Genomic DNA, 23428 nt, shown 5'->3' on the forward strand with positions numbered 1-23428 from the left:
CATCAGGCTATTTGACTATTTGAATGAGTCGAGCAACTCTCCTTCCCCCGTCCAGACGTGTTCACAATTGCATTCTGGCGGATGCAGAGAATGAGCGTTCCTCGAGCCTCGACGCCTTTGTCGCGTCTGCTCCCGCCGCTCATCTTAGGCGGTGCCGGGCTCAGCCATCAAGTATTCCGGAATCCTAACTCAACCCAGGCGCTGCAACTGCTCAAACGTGCGTTTCAGCTCGGTCTACGGGCCATCGACACCTCAGCCTACTACCATCCCTCAGAGGAGCTTCTAGGGGAGGCCCTCTCTCATCCCGACATCACCAATAACTACTCCCGCGACCAGTACCTCTTGATGACCAAAGTGGGACGCATCAGCGCCACCCATTTCGACTACTCGCCTGCGTGGGTCCGACAATCTGTCACACGCTCGCTGCGGCGCTTGCATACCCGCTATTTGGATGTGGTTTTCTGCCATGATGTCGAATTTGTGCCCGAGGAAGAGGTTCTCGAGGCTATCGGAGTCTTGCTAGAAATGGTCCGTGATGGTCACATTCGATATGTTGGTATATCAGGGTACCGGATCGATATCCTTGTGCGTATCGCTCGGCGTGTCAAAGAGCAGTACTTGCGGCCTCTGGATGTCGTGCAAAATTGGGCCCAACTGACCTTGCAAAACGACCGTCTAGCGCGAGACGGCTTGACGGCCTTGCAAGAGGCTGGCGTATCGTGTGTCTGCAGTTCTAGTCCGTTGGCAATCGGTCTCCTACGGGCCGGAGGGGTCCCCGTGGGCGACTTGGGAGACTTTCATCCGGCTCCGGCAGGCTTGCGACTTGCAGCACAGAAAGCGGCTGATTATGTTACCTCCTGGGGCGAGTCTCTGGCGGAGTTGGCCCTGCGATATGCTATCCGTCACGCGCAATTAGCATCGACGGCAGATTTCCGTGTTGCGACTATCACGGGAGTCACTTCAGTCTCAGAGTTGGAAGAGAATTTCGCGACTGCTCGGCGAGTTCTCGTAGATTCGGACGAGCTCAGGTTGCTGTGGAAGGCAGATGTATCTTCAGAAGAATCGGTACATAATGACCAGGAGGAATCGTTGTGTGCAGCAGTGCAAGAGATTTTAGGACCATGGCATAACTACAGCTTTCCGAGTCCTGGCGATGGATGGGATGTGGCAGCCAAACGGCCAGTGCTCGTCCGATTATGATGATTTACAAACTTATGGTGCATGGTGTCCAGGGGATAGAGATGAATTATATATTATCATCAGTATATAAATATACAGTCGAGCGCTCACGGGTACTACTCAACTACTAAGCAATCCATTGGTTATTGGATAACAATATGTAACATGTCGCGTTCCCGAACACTTTTGTTTCACTCAACTTGATCGGCGTTGTAGTAGGCGTTCCTGGCCGTTTCGGGTTAAGCAGAAATACCGGCCTGAGCCGACAAGCTCTTCTCCGCACTTTCGGTCTCCACCTCTTCTTCGCCCTCTTCTTTCATGTTCCAAAATAGCTGACATGCTGGACACCAGCACCCCCCGCCATGGCCAGTCGAGGGTACTGCGAGCCTGCGACTCGTGCACCCGCTCCAAACAGCGCTGCGATGGGCAGCATCCATGGTGAGTCGTCCTCGGCCAATGCCCATCCCGCAAGCTAATAATCGCACTGTATGAAGCCGTAGATGCGCAGGTACGTGGGAAGATCCCGAATGCTTGGACCCAACTTATTAGTCTGACAATGACCTAGAACGAAATGACCCGTGCAATTACACGAAAGTGGTTCGGAAGCGCGGTCGCCGCCCACGATCAGACGGTAATCGCAGCTTCAGACGGGACAGTCGCGTCTCCCTGGACCTAGATTCTCCCCAGGCGCCAGATGGCAGTCCGCGCGATACGACCCTGTCCAGTAGCATGTCGGCGCAGGAGGTACCGTACGACTTGGTACCACCAGATCGCCGCGCACATGCGATACCTGGCACTAGTCCAAATGACGCTGCTCACCTCAAAAGCCCGACGGCACATGAGACTCTTGCAACCGCAGGATCATCTTTTCCAGCTCGTAAAAACCCATTAGATGGATTTTTTCCGGGTTCATTGAACAACGCTCAATTGGAGACCAGCCAGCCAGCTATGACGCCGGGTCTGGTGCGTATTTTCAATTGCCCATTGCCGTGCGCTTGCGCTAATTACTTATAAGATGCCGCTTGAGCCCAGAGGCTCGATATCCCTCCATCAAGGGGCGTTTGATGATGTCCCAACGACTCTCCCCGATAACCTTTCACTGCGACAGCCATACCCCTGTCTTGATTCCGTGCTGCCATATTTACATGGAATTCTGACCCCAGAAGAGGCATCCGAGATGCTCGAGATCTATTTCAATGAGCAGCATAGCTCTTTATTTAAATCGACTTCGCCTTATGCTCTGGCGCATATCTTACATCCTGAGTCGGTCCTGCATTCCACCGACCCGCGTCCGACATCTCCAATCCTGCTGATGGTCATCCTCTTTTGTGTGGCACAAACGGCGGATATGAAGATCTTCGATTCTCCGGGAGCCAGAGAGCGCATTAGCGTGGAGCTCTATCGTATTTCACTGGATCTGTTCGAGCCAGAAGATCCAGACAACTATTTTCGGACATCTGGTATGTAAAGCAACCAACGTGTGACAATTGGATTGCTCATCAATAGCTTGCAGATGGGTGGCAGTTTCATCCTCATCTTGGCGCGAGCTCCCCAAGCAATCCACAAGCGACTCCAGGTCGCCAGGTGGCAGGGACGACATTGCTCCCCAAGGCTCTCGGGTCAACGGATATCATCTTGGCAGTTGCCATTTTGACCTTGGTTGTATCAGGAGGCCACTACAAGGCAGATTCTCTCAAATGGCGAGACAAACTCATCCGACTGGTCCGGGCCAGTGGTCTCAGCATGGAAGACCAAGATTTTGACTTGGGCCCTGTTTTCCGTGGTCTTTACAATGGCGATGCTACTTTTCGGCGGTGGCTCATCTCGAAAGAGGAACGGCGACGCCTCTTCTGGCTAGTTTATTCTCTAGACCGCCATCTGGCTCTCTCTTTCAATCTCCGACTGAGCCTCCCGGACGGCACATTCTGTGTTCGCACCCCTTTACCTGAGCAACTGTGGCGATCTCTCGATACCGCCGACTTGAATTGCATCCCTGCATGCCCACTAGGACCGCCGACGCGCATCTCAGGGAGTGGGTTTTTTGAATATTTCTTGCCCTTGGCCTCACTTCTAGGACATATCATCGATTTACACCACTACCGCAACCACCCCTCACTCGGCGAATTCATTCCCCATGACGCTATTCGGCGCGTGGAGGCCATGATTGATCAGCGGCAGCAAGAGCTTGCCGAATTGGAGAACCAAGGCGATGCCTTATTCTCGGATGGAGTCAACCCCTTCGCTCCGCACTCCAATGGTGGCCCAGCTCATGGCGGAGACACGTTCTCTTCTCCCACTGGCCTGACTCATGGGTCAAAGCTGCCGCTGTTCAAGGCATACAGTACATATCTTCTTCACGTCTTCTATATCTTGCTCCACGGCAAATGGGATCCGATATCCATGATTGAGGACAAAGATGACTGGATCACCTCGGAGAGCTTTTTGACTTGTGCCTCTCATGCACTGAGTGCAACGGGGGTGATGTCTCAGATCCTCACTCTGGACCCAGAAATGACGTTCATGCCGTACCTTTTTGGCATCTATCTGCTCCAAGGTAGTTTTATTCTGCTACTTTTCGTGGATCGAATGCCGGAACTTGGTCCCAATCGATCTGTGGAAGAGGTCTGCGAGACCATCATTCGCGCTCACGAAGTGAGCATCGTCACTTTGGATACCACATTCCAGGTATGCTGCTTGCATTGTTTCATAAAATCAAAGCTAACCCCAATAGAAAAACTTCCGCAAGGTCTTCCGCTCGATGCTCTATGATGCCCAGCAGGCTGGTCCTCATGCATGGGACGAACATAAAGCGCGGCGCAGAGAGTTACTTTCGCTATATCGGTGGACACCTCTCGCTCATGGGCTTGCATATTAGTGAAATTCTGCTTGCGGTACATGACCCTGTACATGACCATGGATGATATAGAAATGAACAAAAACACCTGATTAATGAATCATGAATACAAACAGCTGCTCGTTCTGAGTTCCCTCAGCAGCAGAGTAGGGCTCGACCGTATTAAAGCATTTCTTCCCTTCTACACCCCTCTTTTTCTTGAGATTAAGGCAAAAACCCATACGGAATGCATAGATATAATAATGACCAGTTTATTAATTACCCAGGCTGCTGTCATATGCATCCTTTTTTTTTTTTTCTACCCTCAATCTTATCGTTGATGTTTTAGGGTTCAGGGACTGAATTCATCATTCTCCACCCCGCTATGATCGCCGCCCGAAGCCGAGGCAGCCCGCTCTCCCATGCGCCAGCCTAGGTATTGTAAAATCCCGACAAGGGCCGATTCCAAAATAAACATTCGTTCCATATCACTAGCTACCCATACGCGGAGCATCTCAATTCCAAATTCACCAAAAAATGGCACCGACACCACTCTCAATCGATGTTCCCAGCTCGTACGAAACAATCAACCTCACCCACATCAAACTCTCCCATCATCCAGCCGGCGCGCCGACCGCTACGCCCGTTATAGTTGTGACCCTAAACCGGCCGGAGAAGTACAATGCGTTCACTCCACAGATGGCTGATAGCCTGGAGCACGCTTTCCGAATGATTCATCTAGATCCTCGCGTCAAGGTAGCTGTTTTGACGGGCGCCGGCAAGATGTTCTGTGCTGGATCGGATCTAGATGTTGGATTTGGGGATGGGAAGGGGAGGGCTGTGGATTTTCGAGATATGTATGCTATGCATGGATATGGTTATTCTGTCAAGTTGTCTCCTGGTTCTGATGCGGCTTTCTAGTGGCGGTCGAGTGACTATAGCGATGCATCGATGCCAGAAGCCGACAATCGTTGCGCTTCAGGGTTCTGCTGTAGGAGTTGGCATGACCATGACTCTGCCAGCTGCTGTGCGGTACATTTCCCACACAATCTCGGAGTCGCAGATTTCAGAAGCTAACTTCCTACACAGGATCTGCCACGAGAAGAGCAAATATGGCTTCGTGTTCACACGACGAGGTCTGACAATTGAATCCTGCGCTTCATATTTCCTCCCCCGCCTACTAGGATTCTCTCGGGCCATGTACCTCATCTCGACCGGCGCTGTTTTTCCGCCTTCGCCTCAGCATTTCGGGGACCTGTTTGCCGAGGTCCTGCCAGAGGCCGCGCAGGTGCTGCCCCGGGCGCTGGAGCTTGCTCAGGACATGGCGGTGAATGTCAGTCCGTTGGCGTCGACCATGAGTCGGGCCTTGATGTGGGAGGGGCCGGACTCGCCCGAGGCAGCTCATCTGCTCGAGTCCCGGGTTTTTCATCATATGACCGGTCAGCCGTATGTTGTCTTGCTCGGTTAGGATTTGAAGAGTTCTCACTAACACATTGCAGGGACTATAAGGAGGGTGTCGCTTCGTTTTTGCAAAAACGCCCGCCAATATTCAATACCAATGTTCATGATAATGGGCCGTCCGACTATCCCTGGTGGGATGAAGTACATATCGACCGCGAGCTTCGAGCTTCGAAGGAACCGTCCAAGCTGTAATGTCAGTAAATATGCATAGAATTATATATAATTCGCTCACAAACCATGTCAACGTAGTATGAATTGGCCAAGATATATGTATCTGTAGATAGAACCGAAGAAAGCCCTAGTTCTACCTATCGTATCACAATGACAACAAAAAAGAAAATCGAACGAGAGACAAAAAAAAAAGCCATTCTCAAGGGTATCGCCTGAATATCTCGCATATTACAACGTGTACGGTCCATCTCAAAAACATTCTCCAGTCTATGCGTATATCGTGAGCTCTATGCCGTTCGCCGCCCGACCGTGTCAACCCGCACACCCAGCTTCTCCAGCTCGGCAGCATCCAGCTGACCACGTCCATCGAAGACCCATCGCGGCTCGAGCATGTTGTATGCAATGCGGGTCCATTCCACTTGTTCCGTCACGCTGGGGCGGTCGCATGTGGTGCGGCAGTCGCTGCAGTTTGGGGAACAGGCGTCTTGGGCATTCAGTTGATACGACACGCCGTCGTGTGTCCACGTCTCGCGTTCCAGGGTGGTTTCGTGGCACAGTAGGTCGTGTGCCGGTGCCCATGCCGGGCTCTTCTGTGGGAACAGAACAGATTGTGTTGTTGCGCGCTTCTTCTTCGGCCGGGTGTTGCGGAACTGATCGCAGTCTGTGACGACGAGGACCGCGTGGGCTTGCGAGCAGGCCAGGTACGGGTCCGAAGAGATCTTCACCACTTCATTGTGCACTGCCTCGGGAGCGACGGACATGATTTCGCGCAGAATGTCCTCGGGACGGCAGTATGGATCAAAAATCGCAATCTCCGCTGGCCGTTCTTCCAGAAGCTGGCGGATGACATCGACTGCCAGCGACTCTCGCGTGTCGCCCGTGTTCTTCTTGAACGCAAACCCGAGAATGGCGAGCTTGCGGCCGACCAAGTTCCTTTCAAAACAGTCGATAACTTTGCGGGAAAACCGGTCACGTTGTCGCTCGTTCATCACGTTGACCTGTCGCCAATAGTGGGCTACATCGTCCAGGCCGAGTGACTCGGCCAGGTAGGCCAAACTGGCAATATCCTTTCGGAAACACGAGCCTCCGAATCCCAGGCCGGCCTTGAGAAACTGAGGACCGATCCGTGCATCTAGCCCGATAGCATGCGCTACCTGGTCTACCTCGGCGCCGGTCTTTTCGCAAATGGCGCTGATCGAGTTGATGCTGCTGATTCGCTGGGCAAGCATGGCATTTGCGACTAGCTTGGCAAGCTCGGATGACCATGAGTTGGTCTGAAGAATCTTGGATGATGGCACCCATGCCTCGTAAAGATTAGCGAGCGTGCGAGCAGCCCGCCGGCCAGAGGGTGTCCCCGCGGATCCGATCAGCACACGATCTGGCGCTGTCAGGTTGTCAATAGCGCAACCTTCGGCGAGAAACTCGGGGTTTGAAAGGACTTCGAACGGCACTCCGGGGCGGTACGTGCTTAGCTATGTGAGGTTAGGGACCTGAAGGACTCGAAACGGGGGGTTCGTGGTTTAGACTATTACCATCTTTCGCACGCGCTCCGCAGTTCCCCCAGGAACAGTACTCTTCTCCACGATGATAGCGCCCGGCTTAGCATGGGCAGCCACCTCTCGCATCGCCGAGTCAAAGGCCGTCATGTTGGTAGCACAACCGGCACCGACACCAAAAGTCTTGGTCGGGGTGTTGACGGCCATGAAGACAATATCTGCGCGCGCAATAGTCGCAGTGTCGCAGGTAAAGAACAGATTCCGACCGCGTTTCTGCACGGAAAGGGGATCGGTAAGCCCTTCGTCGCCGGCCATGTCGGCGCCGTCTCGCACAGTACGGACAACCGTTTCCAGGCCCGACTCGTGCACCGGCAGATGCGGCGACTGCCACTGCTGAATCCGACGCGGATCACGATCTAGCACCTCGACCGTGATGGACGGGTGGTACAGCGCCAGAACTGCTGCCGTTGGGCCACCTGCACGCCAGCAACGTCAGTGCTCGTCTCCGAGGTTTGTTCGACCGACCTACCAACATATCCCGCGCCCACAACACAGACGCTCTTCACAGGCTCACTGGCAACGCTCTCGATGCTCCGCAGGTGCGCCAGCTGGGTCAGCACGGCCAGGTCGTCCGATCCCGAAGGACGAAACAGCGGGCTGGAGGCCGGGGTCGTCGGACCGGTCGAGCAGAAGGAGCTCGCGTCCGACGCGCCTGACGATGACAAGACATCCATCGGGATGTCGTCGGCCATGATGATACTGGGGGGAAACACGAGTTTGGAGAAATATCGTTGCTGGACAAGGGGACTTTCATTTTCGGACTTGCCCCCCAACAAACGCCTCGGTCACCCCTCCTCCTTTTGGGCTCATGATCTCCTGATCATTGATCATGACTTCAGACGAAGCGTGTTGTTGCGCGGCCAGAATGCTCGCAGCGTTGGGGCACACCTTGGCCCTGCGCGTTGCGACTGGTTGTCCGGCGGCGCTCGTCAGCGGGCGGTGGCACCACGTGCGTTGATCGGAGTTAGGGTTACGCTTTTTCCCTGCGAACCAGCACGATAGCGGAATAGTGTTCGTTGGATAAGCTACGGGATGATCAGTTAAAACTATCACTGCCCCTCTATCCCACCATGTCTCCCCATCATGGAATCCTCGCCGCTGCTAGGCCAGGCGGACGCCGCCGAGGACAGTTTCCCCAGCATCCTCGAGGGCAAGCGCGTCTTGCTAGCCACCGAGTCCTGGGGTCCCGTCAACGGAGTCAGTCGCACCACCCGCAGCCTGGTCGAGTACCTGCGCGCCCACAGTGTCGATCTGGTTCTCGTCGCGCCCCAGTTCCAGGGCTCTGTCGCGTCCAAAGAGCAGCAGCACCCGCAGGACCGGCGCCTGCCCGGTTCGCCGCTACCGTATAACCCCGACCTGACGGTCGTCTATCCATTCCATCTGCACGATGTGTACTCCCAACCCTCGGTGCCCGAGCTGATCTACCTGGCCAGCCCGGCCTCGCTGGGGTTCCAGTTGCTGCTGCATATCCGCCAGCTGCGCTCTCCGCCGCCGGTCGTGCTGAACTTCCAAACGGATCTGTCTGCCTACTCAGAGATCTTGCTGCCGGCCCCATTAGACCGCTTCGGTGTCTGGCTGTTGGCGACGGTGCAGGGCTTTTTGTTTCGCACTGCAGCCGTGAACACCATCTTCTATCCATGCTCGGCCATCGGCCGATACCTCGAAAGTGCTGGTGCGCCTACCGATCGAATGGTCCAGCTGGGTCGCGGCGTTGATACCAGCTTGTTCACGCCAGCGCAGAGCGATGCGGACTATCGGCGCGAGATCGCGCCAAACGGAGAAATCATTCTCGTCTGCGTCTGCCGCATCGCCCCGGAGAAAGGATTTGAATTCCTGGCGCAAGTTGCACAGCGGCTGGCCGCAGCCAAGGTGCCGTTCAAATTGTTGATAGTGGGAGGCAACCGAAACCCAGCAGTGGAGAACAAGGTCCAGCGCCTGTTCGACCCTGTGCGCAGCCATGTCATCTTCACGGGCTTCTTGACCGGGGTTGCGCTCGCCCGCGCCTATGCCTCCTCCGACATTTTCCTGCACTGCTCGATCACCGAGACCTTTGGCCTGGTCGTGCTGGAAGCCATGGCCAGTGGGCTTCCGGTCATTGCCCGAGACCAAGGCGGACCATCTGATATCATCCGTCACGGAAAGACGGGGTACCTGGTTCCCCCGAGTGACGTGGACCAATTCACGGCCTTGGTCCGAGAGGTCTCGCAGGATGGTTCGCGACGAGAGACGCTCGCTGTGGCGGCCCGGCAGTATGCGGACGATACAACGTGGGAGAAGATCAATCGGCGGGCGGCCTGGCAGATGGCGGGTGCTTTGAAGCATCACGATCAGGAGTCGCAGGAGTTGCGGTCAACGATGCCGCCGAGGATTATTGGCACGGCTATTGAACAAGTGCGGCTCATGTTCACCGTGGCAGTCGTCTACTTCTTCTGGCTGATCGCCGTGGTGCCACTCATTGTGCATGGCAATCGAATGGTGCCTCGGGCATGGCAAGCGCTGTGCCGTCGGCTCCGCTGCCGTGGTCGTAGAGCTCCCATTTGAGGGAGACGACGACAAAGTACATAGTTTAACCATGAAGATATTCTGCACATATTTGAGTCTATAATGATAATGGCCAATTGATCACCTATTCAAAGTTCTATTCAATTATAACAGACGAACATAACACGCCGTGCGATATCTTGGTAGAAGCTCACAGTAAGCACAGGCCAGTAAACATCCCACACAAGGTAGTATAACCACCTACAGCCTAACAGGCTCCTTATCCGCAGGAACGACGACATGTCCCTCGCTGACCAAGGAATTCTTGCACGACCGCCGAGCCACGAAATCCGACAAATTGCTCAGCGTCACATCAGCAATCTCAGTGAGAGCCTCGGACGTAAAGAAGGCCTGATGGCCGCAGAGGAGCACATTGTGAAACGTCATCAGGCGCATCAGGACATCATCTTCGATAATCTCGCCGGAATGGTCGTTGTAGAAGAGCTCGCCTTCGGCCTCGTACACATCCAGCGCCAGCCCGCCCAGGACATGCGTCTTGAGCGCCTGGATGACGGCCTCGGTTTTGATGAGCCCGCCGCGCGAGGTATTGACCAGCATCGCGCCGGGTCGCATGCGCGCCAGGGTTTTCTCGTTGATGAGGTGCCGCGTGCTCTCGGTCAACGGACAGTGCAGACTGACGATGTGGCTCTCCTGCAGCAAGGTATCCAGATCAACCAGGGTTCCGTACTGCCGGAACGTGTCACTGTCGACGACGGGGTCATGGGCCAGCAAACGGCAGCCAAACCCGTTGAAGATGCGCGCGGTCGCCATGCCGATACGGCCCAGGCCGACGATGCCAACGGTCTTGCCGTGCAGCGTCCGCCCGAGCAGACCCTCGATGTTGAAGTTGCCCTCGCGCACGCGGTTGTAGGCGCGGTGCGTCTTGCGGTTCAGGGTTTGGGTCAGCGCGATGGCGAACTCGGCGACGGCCTCGGGCGAGTAGGCGGGCACATTGGCGACGAAGAGGCCGAGGGACTCGGCCGCGGCGAGGTCAATGTGGTTGAAGCCCGCGCAGCGGAGGAGGATGGCTCGAATCCCGTACCCGTGGAGGGTGGTGAGCACGCGCGCGTCGAGCGTGTCGTTGACAAATGCGCACACGGCACCGCAGCCCTGGGCTAGTGAGACGGTCTCGGAGGAGAGGGCGAATGCATGGTGCTCAATGGTGCAGAGATCGGGGAACCGGGCTGCTCGGACTTCGTCGAGGTATTTGCGGTCGTATGATTTGGCGCTGAAGACGGCTAGTTTCATGGTGAGCGGTTTCGTGTGAGGTCAATGTTGACCCGATGGCTGTCGCGGTGGACAGACCGGCATGCCGAAGTCATGACGCCATTGACCGGGGGACAATGGGGGAGATATCTGCAAGCGGTGATTGTTGTTGTGTTGTTGTTGTTCAACCGATCGGGTGTAACGCGCGAATCGGTTGCAGAACGGTTGTTCCAGGGTCTTTTCAGATCTCGCCTTCCTTTTCCGTGTCCACCGAGATGATCCAGAGTATAGTTCTGGGGGCTACCATAATCCATCTCATCAGTCACCGCGCCTACCAGAAAGCACCTGGAGCACAGTCCATCCCCATAGTCAATCCAGATAACCCTAACTGCTACTAACTGCCACTAACCACCACTAACTCCCTGACTAGTGACCACCACCGTCGATCCACCTGAAACCGCCTTCTGGACGCCTTCCGTTTCGGGCTGGTTCCTTGGCTTCAGCACCTTATCTCCCGCCAATCAGCATCCAGTGACTACACGCTTGCCAACCCCTTTTCGTCCGGTGCTTCGCCCGGTATTCACCCGATGTTCCCCCTGAGCAATCCGGTTGAGATCGGTCAATATTCACTACTCCCTGCCAGGCATCTAGGAGAAATCACCCCCTTCGCTACATCGTATGTGTCATTTCTATTATTGTTCAGGGCGCCACCTATCCCCCATCATTCACGCCACAGATAATCGGTCGGGCGCTGATTGGTCCCCGATCGGCGCCAACGAACCGTCCCGATCACGGTTGACTCGATCCCTTACTTACCGCCGAGTCTGCCAAGCACGGTCGCGACCGAAACTAAGTGACTCGAGTGCTCAGGTATGTCCCCCAAGTTATCGAGATCGAGAACAAAAGTACCATCGTCAATCATCCTTCGTCCCGCCTCAGACAAAAACAATCATGTCTCTCCGCCGTGGGGATGGTTCCCACCGACCAAGTGGACCGACCGGCCGAAGAGGGCAACTCATCGTACGCAACATTTGTTCGACCGGAGCACATGGCAGTCGTAGTCTGAGCAGCAGTCGTAGTAGAAGAATGTTGCACATCGTAATAGAAGAGCGGTCTAGACAGTCATGATTTCATCCGAGTCTGTGCTCGCCGGAAGCTTCCCGCTGCTGCATCCCATTCTTTTTTCCCTGCACGACCGCTCCTCCGAACTAGGTATTAACTCCTTCTCCCTCCCCCGTCTTTCTTTTTCTCTCTTCTTCCTCATCTTCTCCGCCGTTGACCTCTGCTCCATCCTGCTTCCTTCGACATCCTGATATCATCGCTCGGCTACCATCATCATCATCATCATCATCCCGGGCGCTCTTCGCCTCCGATCAGCGTTCCATTTCCGCCCGTTCGGTTCAACGGCTCCACAGGCTCCAACCACTCACCGCGCCCCAGGGCTCCTTCCATCGCCGCTCTACGGTAGCCCGGCCTTTTCCCGGACCCGCCAGGTCGTGTGCATCTCCAAGCAGCGGTTTCCCATTACTCAACCCGGCTCCTCCGTGTTTTCGCCTCTCGAAACTACTTCGTCACCATCTTCCCAGGGCGAGAAAGAATGCCCTTTGTCTGATCTTTATTATCCTTTTGACTCGACTCCCCTCTCTCAAACCCTCTCCAATCCTATCCTCGTACCATGGCTACCTCGACCACCACCACCATTTCTCCTGCTGGAAACCAAATCTCCGTCTACGGCCAGCCATCTCCCACCAACTCCGCTACCACCACTCCCTCCAACAACTCTCCCACCTCTCCCCGTCTGTCCTCGGCGCAACTGCACCAGCTGCCGCTGCAGTCCCGCCAGCTGCGCCCGCCCAAAGGCCCACTGTATGTCCCCGCGGCACTGCGCCCGACCGAGCGCCAGAAAAAGTCATCGTCGTCACCCATCACTCCGCCACGCAGCGTCCACGGCTCTCTGGACAGCTTGAACGAAACCGAGTCGGCCGAACCCATCAGCCGCCGTTCCACCATGGAGAGCAAATCCAGCGGCATTAGCAAGTCCGCCGAGGATGAGTGGATGAAACACGAGCACCTGGGCGAGGTGACCGGCCAGCCCACTCGTGAGCACTGGAAAGTAAGTCTTGCTTCCCTCCCCCCGTCCCCCCTGCATGCCTTTATACCTGTGGGCGGATCTTATTGCGTATGGAGGTCGGAAATGTCGTATGCGAGCTCGTCATTCCTCCGAATGGCGTGCTTGCTTCAACAGACCCCCGTCCGACCACTTTCGCGTTCCCATTGCCTGTCAAGTGTGAAGAACCATGCTAACATCCTCTTGCAGGCGGACTCGGCATCCCCCAACTGTGATTCTCCCACTTGCCGTTCCTCCTTTGGCCTCTTTCTGCGCCGCCACCACTGCCGTCACTGCGGCCACGTCTTCTGCTCCTCGCACACCCCCCACCTCGTCCCGCTTGACCAAAAGGCCCGCTTCCACCCCGAGGGTGTTCCCTCGCGGGCCTGTGATCTCTGCTGGAGCGCCTACCGGCGCTGGGAAGAGACCCGCACCGACCGCCTGAGCAAAATCCAGAATTCCATCAATTCGCAACAGGGCGGCTCTGAGCAGATCGCTACTTCCAGCGACTCTGAGGGCCAGACGGGCGCCCTGAATGCCCAGGGCAATCCCGGCCAATCTGCCGAAGTCGCTGCCAGCGTGCCCCGCGACTGGAACTGGAGCACCTTCTGATCCGTGTGGTCCCTGGTGTTCATCGCGGTCAGCGGGCCTGATTGTGACAAACGGCATTTCTTCGATTCTTCTGCCTAGACATCTTTCTTCTTGCTCTTCCTGCTCTTTTTCCATTTGCGACCATGGGTTTGGAGTTCTCAGCTTTTGCGCAACGGGCATAGCACTAATCTCGGCATCCGTCGTCTACGACGGCTGCCTCTGGGTTCTTTTCTTGCTTTGTGTTTCCTGTCTAGAGTGTTTGCTTGTGTGTTCATTTTGCTGCTCCGGTCTGTCGAGACCTTGTTTGTGTATTGTGTTCAGATACCCCGTCATTTCTACAGAGTGTGATTTTCTTCTCAGCTCGTCTGGTTCTGCCACGGATGGAATGGCGTGGGTTACCCCCGAGATGAATCCAGTTGATTTTGAGTGTTTCTATCTTCGTGATTCCTCTTGTCTATCGTAGCTTTCCGTACCTGTACACTGCATCTATCCACCTCTTATGGTGCCACCACCAGCCGTCGAAACATACCCACATGCTCAATCCCTTCCTCATCCCACCGGCCCAGACTCTCATCCGTCACAAATCCCAACCCAGCATACATCTTCTCCACATCCACCTGCGCATGCACCAACACCAGACCCTTCCAAGGCGCCGGCGTCTCCTCTGCATCGCAACATCGACCCGCCAGCAGTCTCGCCGCCTCATCAATCTCCTTCGCATGGCTGGCCGCCCAGTCCAGCGCCGTCTGCACCAATTGCCGCGCTAGTCCCCGGCCCCGGTACTCTGCCAGGACCGCCACGCGGGTCAGCTTGATGCACGGCTCATGCGCCCAGTCGTAGGCTGGCAGGTTGGCTGCCTCATCGGGGTGCGTCAGCGCTTCATGCGGCGGCTGCGGCGGTGGCACCAGCCGGATCACGCCCACGGGTTCGGGCGTCGACGACGGTCTCGATGCGCTCAGTACCCAGTGCCAGCTGCGGTTGTCGTCGTCGTCGATCTCGGCGTCGGCGGAGCAGCGCTGCTCGTCTACGAAGACGCGCATGCGCACGACCATTGCGTCTTCGAAGACTGCCGGGTTCGTGGTGCCTTGGCCTGGTGTGGGAAGTTGTAGCTTTGCGGAGGGGCCTGGAGGCGGCTCTATTGTTGTTGTAACCGTTATTGACATCGTTGTGTGTGTGTGGTTGTTGTCGTCACTGGTGGATGACGGGAGGGGTGCAGAAAGCCAATGTCGATATAGTGGGTGTGGGGGTGTGTGATGGTCTAAGAATTGAACTTGAGTATGTATATGTGGTAGATGTTGGCGTACGCGCGGAAGTTGTAGAAGGTGGGAGTGGTGGGGGTGAGGATGCGGGTTTCCCCAGATATATATACCTCCCACCGATGCAGCCATTGAATGTCACCACAAGGAGAAATAGATTATCTGCCCTCGTCATAAAATAACCGTCTATCTTTAAAACTTATACAAGGATTCAAAAAGCTAGAATCACTCCCTAAGAGACACAAAGGACACCCTCGGGCCATTCTCCGAGTCCGCACTGCAAACAAGTCAAACACATACAACTTTTTCTCATCCTCGCCGCGATCAACTCACAATCCCTCCACCATGCAATGTCCCTCTACTTCGACGCAGAGGCCATCCTAACCGCGCCGTCGACAGGCGGCTCGTTCAAGTCGCGCATCTATAGCGCCCGCAATTTGCGCGCCTCGCCCGCCCAGATCTATGCGCTGATCACCGAGGCGTCGAAGTGGGATCGCGTGCTGGCCGAGGTGATCGAGCGTGCGGACATTCTGGCCCTTGAGCGCAAGGTGAGTCTATTTTTGGCGCCTGCGCAGCTTAATCCCCAGAGATATATTCCGCTGACTGACCAAGTGAATAACTCCCTAGCTCACTCCGCTGCTTGCTCTCCTCCTCGTTCATGACTTCCTGCTATCGAAAAATGGAATCGCCGCGCCGGCGGCCCACCCGCTTCGTCAGGCTACCGAGCGCCACAAGACACGGCTGAAGGCGGAGTTTGTCAAGGCGCGTGTTCGTCGTGGATGCGCGTCTATCGAGGCTTTGAAGACATCCGTCTTGCGTGAGAAACGGCAGGCGGATGGCAAGGATGGCGACTTCGTCTACCCGCGCTGGGTGCGGATCAACAATATCTGCACTACGTTGGAGGACCAGCTAGGGACGACGTTTGCTTCTTATGAACGCGTGCAGACGCTGGCTGCGCTGTCTCCCGATGATCCGGATAGTCGGACGCCGGAGCGGCGTCTCTATATCGACCCCAACATCCCGGATCTGGTGGCCGTGCCGTATGGCATTGACTTTACGAGCTCCACAGCCTACAAAAATGGGGAAATCATTCTTCAGGACAAAGCGTCGTGCTTTCCGGCCTACTTATTGCTCGGTGACATGCGCACAGCCTGGAAGGGCGACCTGGTCGATGGATGTGCCGCGCCGGGAAATAAAACCACTCACATGGCATCATTGCTAGCCAAAGGCAACACCAAAAAGGCCAAAACCAAAGCCAAGCCCAAGAACCACATCTTCTCCATGGACGCGTCGACGCCGCGCTCCAAAACTTTACAGAAAATGGTCGCGTTGGCCAAAGCTGACTCCACCGTCACTGTGCTCCCTGGCCAGGACTTTTTGGCCCTCGATCCGGCTGATCCCCAATTCGAGAATGTGTCTGGCCTCCTACTCGACCCTAGCTGTTCAGGTAGTGGGATTATTGGCCGAGATGATGTTCCTCAGCTTACGCTTCCCGCTGCGACGGCATCCAAGACTACCACCACCACCAAGTCAGCGGCCAAAAAGAGGAAACGCCAGACAAATGACGAGTCAGAGATTCCTCACTCCAAGGCTACAGTTGTAGCCACTGCTGCGGCTACTTCTGCGACGGACGAGAACGACATCCCCGGAGGCACCATTGACCACGAGCGGCTGACCAAACTGTCCAACCTCCAAGCACGGATCGTCGAGCACGCACTGAGCTTCCCCCACGCCACGCATGTAACGTACAGCACCTGTTCGATCCACCTGATCGAAAACGAGGCCGTCGTGTCCCGCGTGCTCGCGTCCGAGGTCGCCCAGCAGCGCGGCTGGCGCCTCTTAAGGCGGGGTGAGCAGCCAGATGGACTGCGCCAGTGGAGGCTTCGCGGTGTGAGGCAGGAGAATGGCGTCGTCGCTGGTTCGAGTGATACCCCGACACCGGCAGTTGACCTCTCGGATGAAGACTTGGAGGCGTGCTTACGCTGCTGGCCGGGCGATGTGGAGGGTTTGGGGGGTTTCTTTGTGGCTGGGTTTGTCTGTGATCCTTCTGGCGCGGAGGACCTGGCTGCTTTGACTGGCATAGAGAAGGGACCCGCTGATGATAATGATGATGACCATGACGACGACGAATGGGAGGGATTCTCAGATTAGACGGAATTCTATTCATACATAAGTGGCGCACTCGCATCTCATTAACAGGGGTCATGTCGTAAGTAGTTAGGCTAAATAGACTCAAAATTTAGAGAAATGTCCGCGATCGATTCCTCGCACGCGCGCTGGTAAAACCGTCTATCTTGACAGCGATCAGGACCACTTCGTATGCACCGGCAAGCCCAGGCCGCACTTTTACACGCCACTGTCCTGTCCGAACCGTCAGACGCTCAGACGGGCTGTCGGATCGGGGCCGTTTGGCTGGTGGGGGTTCCGAGCCATCACTGGCGTTGAAATCGACTCCAAAGGGGTGGACATCTTGTTTCCCGTCGACTGTGAAATCGGTCTCGCGACCCCAATGAATCTGAATGGAGCTCTCGCTCAACAAAGGTGGCCCATCAGGCACATCCATCTTCTTGGCCACAACCTGCAACATGTTGGCAATGCGGGATTTGGCCAGACCCAAGAAATCGGCGCGCATGCTATCTCGGTCAATCACGGTAGACTCGTGCCCGATTTCGAGAATCAGATCGGCGGGGGTTTCGTCGACAAACGGTCGAGCGTACGTGACTGATCCTGAAGGCACGGAGGCACCGTCGCGGCTGAAGTGAATGCCAGATGGGCGCACATCGTCGAGACGAATGGCAATCTCGGATTGCTGCGTGAACGGATTGACCGTGATCTGATGTGGTATCAGTCTCTGTTCCAATCCCCGCAGGTGGAAATAGCGACAGTCCCGGAGGAGCTCTGCACGATGTTCCTCGTTTCGAATCTGAATTGGATATCCTCGCAATAGATGGAGCAGCTCGGCAAACACGTCTGCGGACCGGTTCGGAACAGCTGGGGGAACAATGGCCGGGGGCCGAAGGAGTCCCTTGCGCTCTAGGCCCGGGAACACCTCGGACGGGGAGGTAAAGAAGATGGCAAATCCGAGAGTGAAGAAATTGGGCGCATCACCGGGGCTGGAAAAGATATCGCGTGGGATCTCGAAGTGGCGTTCACCGATCTGGATGAAGATTTCGGCCTCGAAGAGCTGGGACATTAGCCGGGGTACTGTCGCGGGTTAGTTAGCATTTGGTCCTGGGCTCTGGCATGTCGTCTTACGGTTGTAGAACTGCGCATCTGCAAACAGCCTGACGAACTGCGCGCCATCGCGTGGCCGGACATGGTAGCCTGGAGTCCCGCATCAGCGCTCTGGGCCTTGCGGTTGATATAAGCAGCGCTCGTGTACCCTGAAGATGCCGGGCGATCTCGTGAAACGTTGCGGGATCCCGATCGATGTAGAGTGTGCGAAGGTTGGAGGCATTGCCCTGGGCTAATTGTGTCTCGAAGAACTGGGAGAAGTAGGATGGAGCTGGGTCGTGAATCAGGTCAGGAGGCCATTTGTCGATCGGTCGGCAGTTGGGGAGGGAGGAACACGAACCATCAGAGGCAATTGAGGCGCCGGACAGACGAAATAGCTCGGAGCCGATCTGGATGGGGAAGACCTTCTCAGGCGGCAACGTGCAGGTCTGCTTCGAAGGGGACGACATGTTGCGGAGGGAGTTGGTGGCGTTGTTGGCAAATCACCCGCGCGGAGTTGACCCCTTCCCTTGTTCTTCCCTCTTCGTCCTTTCTTCTCTTCCTTCCCCAGCAAACAACTATACCCTCAACCCAACTACAATGGAATTGGCTATTCTGCAGTGATCGCAATGGCCTTCCTGCTGTTTTCACATGGGGCTGGCGCTCGGCTCGCTAAGATCCCCGCACTTCATCCACAGTCGATGGACTGTGAGTGGTCCAGAGTGCCCGACCCACCAGCTCATGATACAGTCGAGATGGTCCCCATTGCCAACCGAGGCTGCTGCGCGGCCCCATCCATCCGCCGGATTGTCTTCGTGGGGAGTTAGTTGGCTTTACCGCCTGTACAGATTGTTCCCCCGCCCAACAATCACTAACCTGTGGAGCCCCAACTGGTGGAAATTGGTCTGATGCCCGTGGGGAAGGAACCTGTCACTTATATAGCAGCTTGCGCCGTCTCTGAGCCTCGGCGATCCTTTCGACTAGCTTGACCAGCCCGATTGCTTCTTCTTTAACCTCCTTCCCCCCCCCGGCCCATGACAACTGTTGGTCCTTTCTGAACTCCTTCATATCGAACGACCCTTGGAAAGTCATGGCGGACCAGGCTGTGGCCACCTACGTGCCGGTGCAGGTTCCTCTGCCTCCGATCGCGCCGACCTCGTACTTCTCGGAGGCGCAGTGGGAGATCCTATTCGCAGTGGCTGATGCGATCATCCCGTCGATTCGCACCTCTTCCACGGCCAAGTCGTCGAATGACAGAGTCATCTCGCAGGCGGAGTGGGACACGGCCGTATCAAAGCTGAAGACCACCATCCCGGGACCCGATGCGGCGAAAATTGCAGCTCAGTACCTAGAAGAGGATGTTTCGTCGAATCCCATTTTCCGTGCCTGCGTCGAGCGTACCTTCGGCGCCGCTGTACATGAGGAAGGCCGGGGTGGCATGGGACTAATCCTCAATGCGCTCAAGTAGGGAATCACCACCCATGATTGCCATTGCCTGTATGCTAACCGTGGCAACAGCACCCGTGCTGGGTCGTTGCTCCTGACCGGATCGATCACACCGCTCCACCAGCAGCCGCTGGCCGTCCGCGAGAAGATCTTTCGTGGATGGGATACATCGCGATTGCCTCCTCTCCGGGCCGTCTATCGGGCCCTCACGGCGATCGTCAAGAAATCATGGGTGCTTGCTAGCCCGACGATTAATCCAGTGCTCGGGTTTCCACGTATCCCAGTTCACGGGAAGCCTGCCGACGGGTTCCCGTTCGAGTTTCTGCAGTTTCCTCCAGGAGACCAGCCAGAGAGGATTGATATCGATGTCGTGGTGATAGGTAGCGGTTGTGGTGGCGCCGTTGCCGCGAAAAACTTGGCTGAAGCGGGAAATAAGGTGCTCGTGGTAGAGAAGTCCTACTCATACCCTAGCAACTCCTTCCCCATGGGGGCTGAAGAAGCTCATACAAGCATGTTTGAGGCCGGAGGTGCCATAATCAGCGACGATGGGTCCATGGCCGTTTTAGCAGGCTCTACCTGGGGAGGTGGTGGCACAGTGAACTGGTCGGCATCTTTGCAGACGCAGGGGTATGTCCGGCAGGAGTGGGCAAACGCCGGCTTGCCCTTTTTCACCTCGCTCGAATTCCAGCGAAGCCTTGATCGTGTCTGCGATCGAATGGGTGTGAACACCGAACATATCCGCCACAACCGCCAGAACAATGTTATTCTGGAGGGCGCACGCAAACTAGGCTATGCCGCGAAAGCCGTCCCACAGAACACAGGTAATAGCGAACACTACTGTGGTTACTGCACGCTGGGTTGCCACTCGACGGGGAAGAAGGGCCCCATAGAAACATGGCTGGCTGATGCCGCGAAGGCCGGGGCGATCTTTGCTGAAGGCTTCCGCGCTGACAAGGTGCTCTTCACCCAGGTCAATGGCAAGCGAGTAGCGTCCGGAGTAGAAGGAACCTGGACCTCGCGTGATTTGCATTTGGGATTGAGCAGCGAGGGTGCCGTGCGACGCAAAGTGATCATCAATGCCAAGAAGGTGGTCGTATCTTGCGGTACATTGCAGAGCCCACTGCTGCTGATGCGGAGCGGCCTGAAGAACGCACAGATTGGCCGGAATCTCTATCTCCATCCAGGTAAGTGTTCATGACTGGGACGCAGTATACGACACCGGCGCTCATTTTTCTTCACAGTTATCGGATGTGGTGCTATTTTTGACGAGGAGACTCGTCCGTGGGAGGGTAGTGCGCTGACGACCGTGGTAAACGAGTTTGAAGACATGGATGGTCAGGGGCACGGTGTGAAGATCGAATCGGTATCAATGATGCCCTCCATTGTGGTTCCCATGTTCCCCTGGCGGGACGGGTTGGACTACAAGTTGTTCGTGGCTGGCATCAACCACAGCACCAGCTTCATCACCCTCACCAAAGATCGTGATGGGGGTCGTGTCTACCCTGATCCGGCGGATGGACGTGTCCGTATCGACTACGCCGTGTCCCCCTTTGACCGCAGGCACATCGTGGAGGGATTGGTCGCTTGTGCCAAAATTGCATACATTTCAGGCGCCAAGGAATTCCACACGACCTACCGTGACCTCCCGCCGTTTGTCCGGCCCAGCGCCTCGGACCCAGAGGCCCCCGAGGGCACTAATGACGATGCCCTGCAGCGCTGGATTGCTGAGCTCCGACGAAAATCGCCCTTGAACACGGAGCGGGGTATGTTCGCCAGCGCTCACCAGATGGGCACCTGTCGTATGGGCTCGTCGCCCAAGTCGAGTGTCGTGGACCCGGATTGCCAGGTCTGGGACACCGAGGGCCTCTACGTGGTGGATGCGTCGGTCTTCCCGAGTGCCAGTGGCGTGAATCCGATGATCACTAACATGGCGATTGCGGACTGGGCCAGTCGGAACATCGCCCGGGATCTGAAGAGATCGCGGACCGCAGGGAATGTGATGGCTCGGCTGTGAGTATTTAAAATGCTTCTCACGAGCCAGTATCTTTGTCCGGGCCATATTATGCCATGTCGGTGCTGTTTTGTTTATGATATCCCTAGTCTGGTGATACAATGCCTTTTAGTGGAATGTACCAGTATTTCTCGTGTCATTCGCGCGCAAGATCTGTATTCTATCGATCTGTCTATCTAAGCCTCGTGAGCCACACGCTTTTCAACGAAGGTCTTCTCGCCAAAGGCCTCCTTGACGCCATCCGCGGCAATGACACGCTCATACCAGGCAACCGTAAGCGGGTACTTGGAGCGCATTTCAGCATCGATCACCTGAGAAAAGCCCCAGACCAGTGCCGAAGCGACGGTAATATCAGCCATGCTAATCTTACCCTCACCAGCAAGCCAAGTCCGGCCCTTGAGGTGGGTATCAAGGAAAGCTAGCGAGCGCTCAATGCGTTGCAGCGCATTGGTCTCGGTCGCTTCGTCGTAGGGCTTTATCTTGAGCCGCCACAGCACCAGCTGCTGAACCACGTCCAGCACCTCGCCCTGCGCAAAGCAGATCCACTGGCGGATCGTGGCCTTCTTGGCAGGGGTGCTACCCATCAGCTGGCCCGCGGCCGGGCCGCTCAGGGCGACATACTCCGCCATGGCGTCCGACTCGAATAGGTTCGGGCCGTCGGCGCCTTCGAAGGTCGGCACCTTGCCGAGGGGGAACTTGGCGAGAAAGTCGTCAGTGCGGTTGGTCTTGCCCATTGCGAACTCGGGGATGGATAGATCCAGCCCGTTGAGGTTGGCCGCCGCCTGGACCTGTAGGAGTGGAGTATTGTTAGCAGCCATTTGAGGAAAGAGTATGGGGAATAAAGTTACACATACCTTCATGACCCGGGGGCTAGGCGAATAGGAGTAGATTGTGCCGAATGGTGCCATTGTGTCTGGGGATGGCGAATGCAGTGTTTGTTCCTGGGGAACGTATAAACCTAAACGGCGACTTTTTAAGTATACTGGACCAGCATTTTCCCCCTCCGTTTCGCATTTGTCATAGCCAGGTGGGGATGGAAGCGAATGGAACTTCGATTTCTAATCAGATTAAATTGACCAGTTAAGTTAACTAGCGTCAGTTAATTATTAGTGAAATAATCAGCTATTGACGAACCCACTAGTGATGTTGCTCGAGTCAGTCCAGCGCTGAGTGGCCAACCAAGGCTGCCGCCAGTCAGCCACTCCCGCTGCTAATAATGTAGATTTGGTGCCGCACACATTGGCCGTGATTACTCCTCATTGATGCCTGACTCGCACCTCCTCCGCCTCCCGCCTGAGCTGCACCAGCTCATCCTCGAGCACTTACCGGTCCCCGATACCCTCCAGCTGCGTCTGACCTGCACCTACTTCTACGAGTTTGCCCCGCCGCCATCCCACGCCGACTTGCTTGCAGCCGAGTCCACCGAGTGGGGCCGCCGCCGCGATGTCTACACCTGTCGCTACTGCCTGCGTCTACGGCCATCGTCTCGCTTCGCAGACCGGATGCTGCGCCGCCGACGAACCCGAGGGGCTAGCGACAGCAATAAACGCTTTTGCATCGAGTGTGGGTTGAAGCCGCGCGACGATGATGGCACAGCCCGGTATGGCCCCGGCGCCCAGATTACTGTCCAGGGTCACTTCTTTGTTTTCTGTCTGGTCTGCCGCCAGTTCAAGCGGGGCGCGCGCGACACTCACGGGAGGTATACTTCCGAGTGTGAATCGTGCTGGGCGGAACACGACTTGCAGAGGTCGGAGGGGCGGGGGGCGTTCTTAATAGAGGCGGGCGATGTCCCATTGGCAGCCCGTGATCCCTGGCCAGGCTGCTAGGTCTCCGACGGGCATCATGGTGCTCCGCGTT

The 23428-nt window shown here is 56.1% G+C and overlaps 13 protein-coding genes across 13 annotated transcripts; 8 read left to right on the forward strand and 5 right to left on the reverse strand.

The window, feature by feature from the left end:
• Positions 1-90: 90 nt before the first annotated feature.
• On the forward strand, positions 91-1200 carry PFLUO_LOCUS1296 (uncharacterized protein; the record flags this gene model as incomplete). The annotated part of the gene is made up of 1 exon (XM_073778323.1): positions 91-1200. One exon carries the CDS (start codon positions 91-93, stop codon positions 1198-1200), a length of 1110 nt encoding a protein of 369 aa, XP_073635389.1.
• A 341-nt stretch (positions 1201-1541) lies between these two features.
• Positions 1542-4054, forward strand: PFLUO_LOCUS1297 (uncharacterized protein; the record flags this gene model as incomplete). Its single annotated transcript, XM_073778324.1, has 6 exons — positions 1542-1617; positions 1745-1928; positions 2118-2142; positions 2195-2639; positions 2693-3864; positions 3911-4054. The coding sequence occupies 6 exons, from the start codon at positions 1542-1544 to the stop codon at positions 4052-4054; spliced, it is 2046 nt and encodes a 681-aa protein (XP_073635390.1).
• Positions 4055-4549: 495 nt separating this feature from the next.
• On the forward strand, positions 4550-5665 carry PFLUO_LOCUS1298 (uncharacterized protein; the record flags this gene model as incomplete). The annotated part of the gene is made up of 4 exons (XM_073778325.1): positions 4550-4869; positions 4934-5044; positions 5102-5458; positions 5512-5665. The coding sequence occupies 4 exons, from the start codon at positions 4550-4552 to the stop codon at positions 5663-5665; spliced, it is 942 nt and encodes a 313-aa protein (XP_073635391.1).
• Positions 5666-5931: 266 nt separating this feature from the next.
• On the reverse strand, positions 5932-7892 carry PFLUO_LOCUS1299 (uncharacterized protein; the record flags this gene model as incomplete). The annotated part of the gene is made up of 3 exons (XM_073778326.1): positions 5932-7116; positions 7177-7616; positions 7670-7892. The coding sequence occupies 3 exons, from the start codon at positions 7890-7892 to the stop codon at positions 5932-5934; spliced, it is 1848 nt and encodes a 615-aa protein (XP_073635392.1).
• Positions 7893-8283: 391 nt separating this feature from the next.
• On the forward strand, positions 8284-9741 carry PFLUO_LOCUS1300 (uncharacterized protein; the record flags this gene model as incomplete). The annotated part of the gene is made up of 1 exon (XM_073778327.1): positions 8284-9741. The coding sequence occupies one exon, from the start codon at positions 8284-8286 to the stop codon at positions 9739-9741; it is 1458 nt and encodes a 485-aa protein (XP_073635393.1).
• Positions 9742-9942: 201 nt separating this feature from the next.
• PFLUO_LOCUS1301 (Probable dehydrogenase tr07) lies at positions 9943-10989 on the reverse strand (the record flags this gene model as incomplete). Its single annotated transcript, XM_073778328.1, has 1 exon — positions 9943-10989. One exon carries the CDS (start codon positions 10987-10989, stop codon positions 9943-9945), a length of 1047 nt encoding a protein of 348 aa, XP_073635394.1.
• A 1633-nt stretch (positions 10990-12622) lies between these two features.
• Positions 12623-13666, forward strand: PFLUO_LOCUS1302 (Zn finger protein; the record flags this gene model as incomplete). Its single annotated transcript, XM_073778329.1, has 2 exons — positions 12623-13060; positions 13265-13666. The coding sequence occupies 2 exons, from the start codon at positions 12623-12625 to the stop codon at positions 13664-13666; spliced, it is 840 nt and encodes a 279-aa protein (XP_073635395.1).
• A 476-nt stretch (positions 13667-14142) lies between these two features.
• Positions 14143-14808, reverse strand: PFLUO_LOCUS1303 (uncharacterized protein; the record flags this gene model as incomplete). Its single annotated transcript, XM_073778330.1, has 1 exon — positions 14143-14808. One exon carries the CDS (start codon positions 14806-14808, stop codon positions 14143-14145), a length of 666 nt encoding a protein of 221 aa, XP_073635396.1.
• A 443-nt stretch (positions 14809-15251) lies between these two features.
• Positions 15252-17052, forward strand: PFLUO_LOCUS1304 (uncharacterized protein; the record flags this gene model as incomplete). The annotated part of the gene is made up of 2 exons (XM_073778331.1): positions 15252-15449; positions 15529-17052. The coding sequence occupies 2 exons, from the start codon at positions 15252-15254 to the stop codon at positions 17050-17052; spliced, it is 1722 nt and encodes a 573-aa protein (XP_073635397.1).
• An 88-nt stretch (positions 17053-17140) lies between these two features.
• Positions 17141-18584, reverse strand: PFLUO_LOCUS1305 (uncharacterized protein; the record flags this gene model as incomplete). Its single annotated transcript, XM_073778332.1, has 4 exons — positions 17141-18105; positions 18157-18225; positions 18284-18406; positions 18476-18584. 4 exons carry the CDS (start codon positions 18582-18584, stop codon positions 17141-17143), a joined length of 1266 nt encoding a protein of 421 aa, XP_073635398.1.
• A 620-nt stretch (positions 18585-19204) lies between these two features.
• Positions 19205-21574, forward strand: PFLUO_LOCUS1306 (uncharacterized protein; the record flags this gene model as incomplete). The annotated part of the gene is made up of 3 exons (XM_073778335.1): positions 19205-19578; positions 19633-20744; positions 20802-21574. 3 exons carry the CDS (start codon positions 19205-19207, stop codon positions 21572-21574), a joined length of 2259 nt encoding a protein of 752 aa, XP_073635399.1.
• Positions 21575-21747: 173 nt separating this feature from the next.
• On the reverse strand, positions 21748-22479 carry PFLUO_LOCUS1307 (uncharacterized protein; the record flags this gene model as incomplete). The annotated part of the gene is made up of 2 exons (XM_073778336.1): positions 21748-22359; positions 22426-22479. 2 exons carry the CDS (start codon positions 22477-22479, stop codon positions 21748-21750), a joined length of 666 nt encoding a protein of 221 aa, XP_073635400.1.
• A 354-nt stretch (positions 22480-22833) lies between these two features.
• Positions 22834-23397, forward strand: PFLUO_LOCUS1308 (uncharacterized protein; the record flags this gene model as incomplete). Its single annotated transcript, XM_073778337.1, has 1 exon — positions 22834-23397. The coding sequence occupies one exon, from the start codon at positions 22834-22836 to the stop codon at positions 23395-23397; it is 564 nt and encodes a 187-aa protein (XP_073635401.1).
• Positions 23398-23428: the final 31 nt, after the last annotated feature.

This window comes from Penicillium psychrofluorescens (genome assembly GCF_964197705.1).
Source record: "Penicillium psychrofluorescens genome assembly, chromosome: 1".
NCBI lineage: Eukaryota > Fungi > Ascomycota > Eurotiomycetes > Eurotiales > Aspergillaceae > Penicillium > Penicillium psychrofluorescens.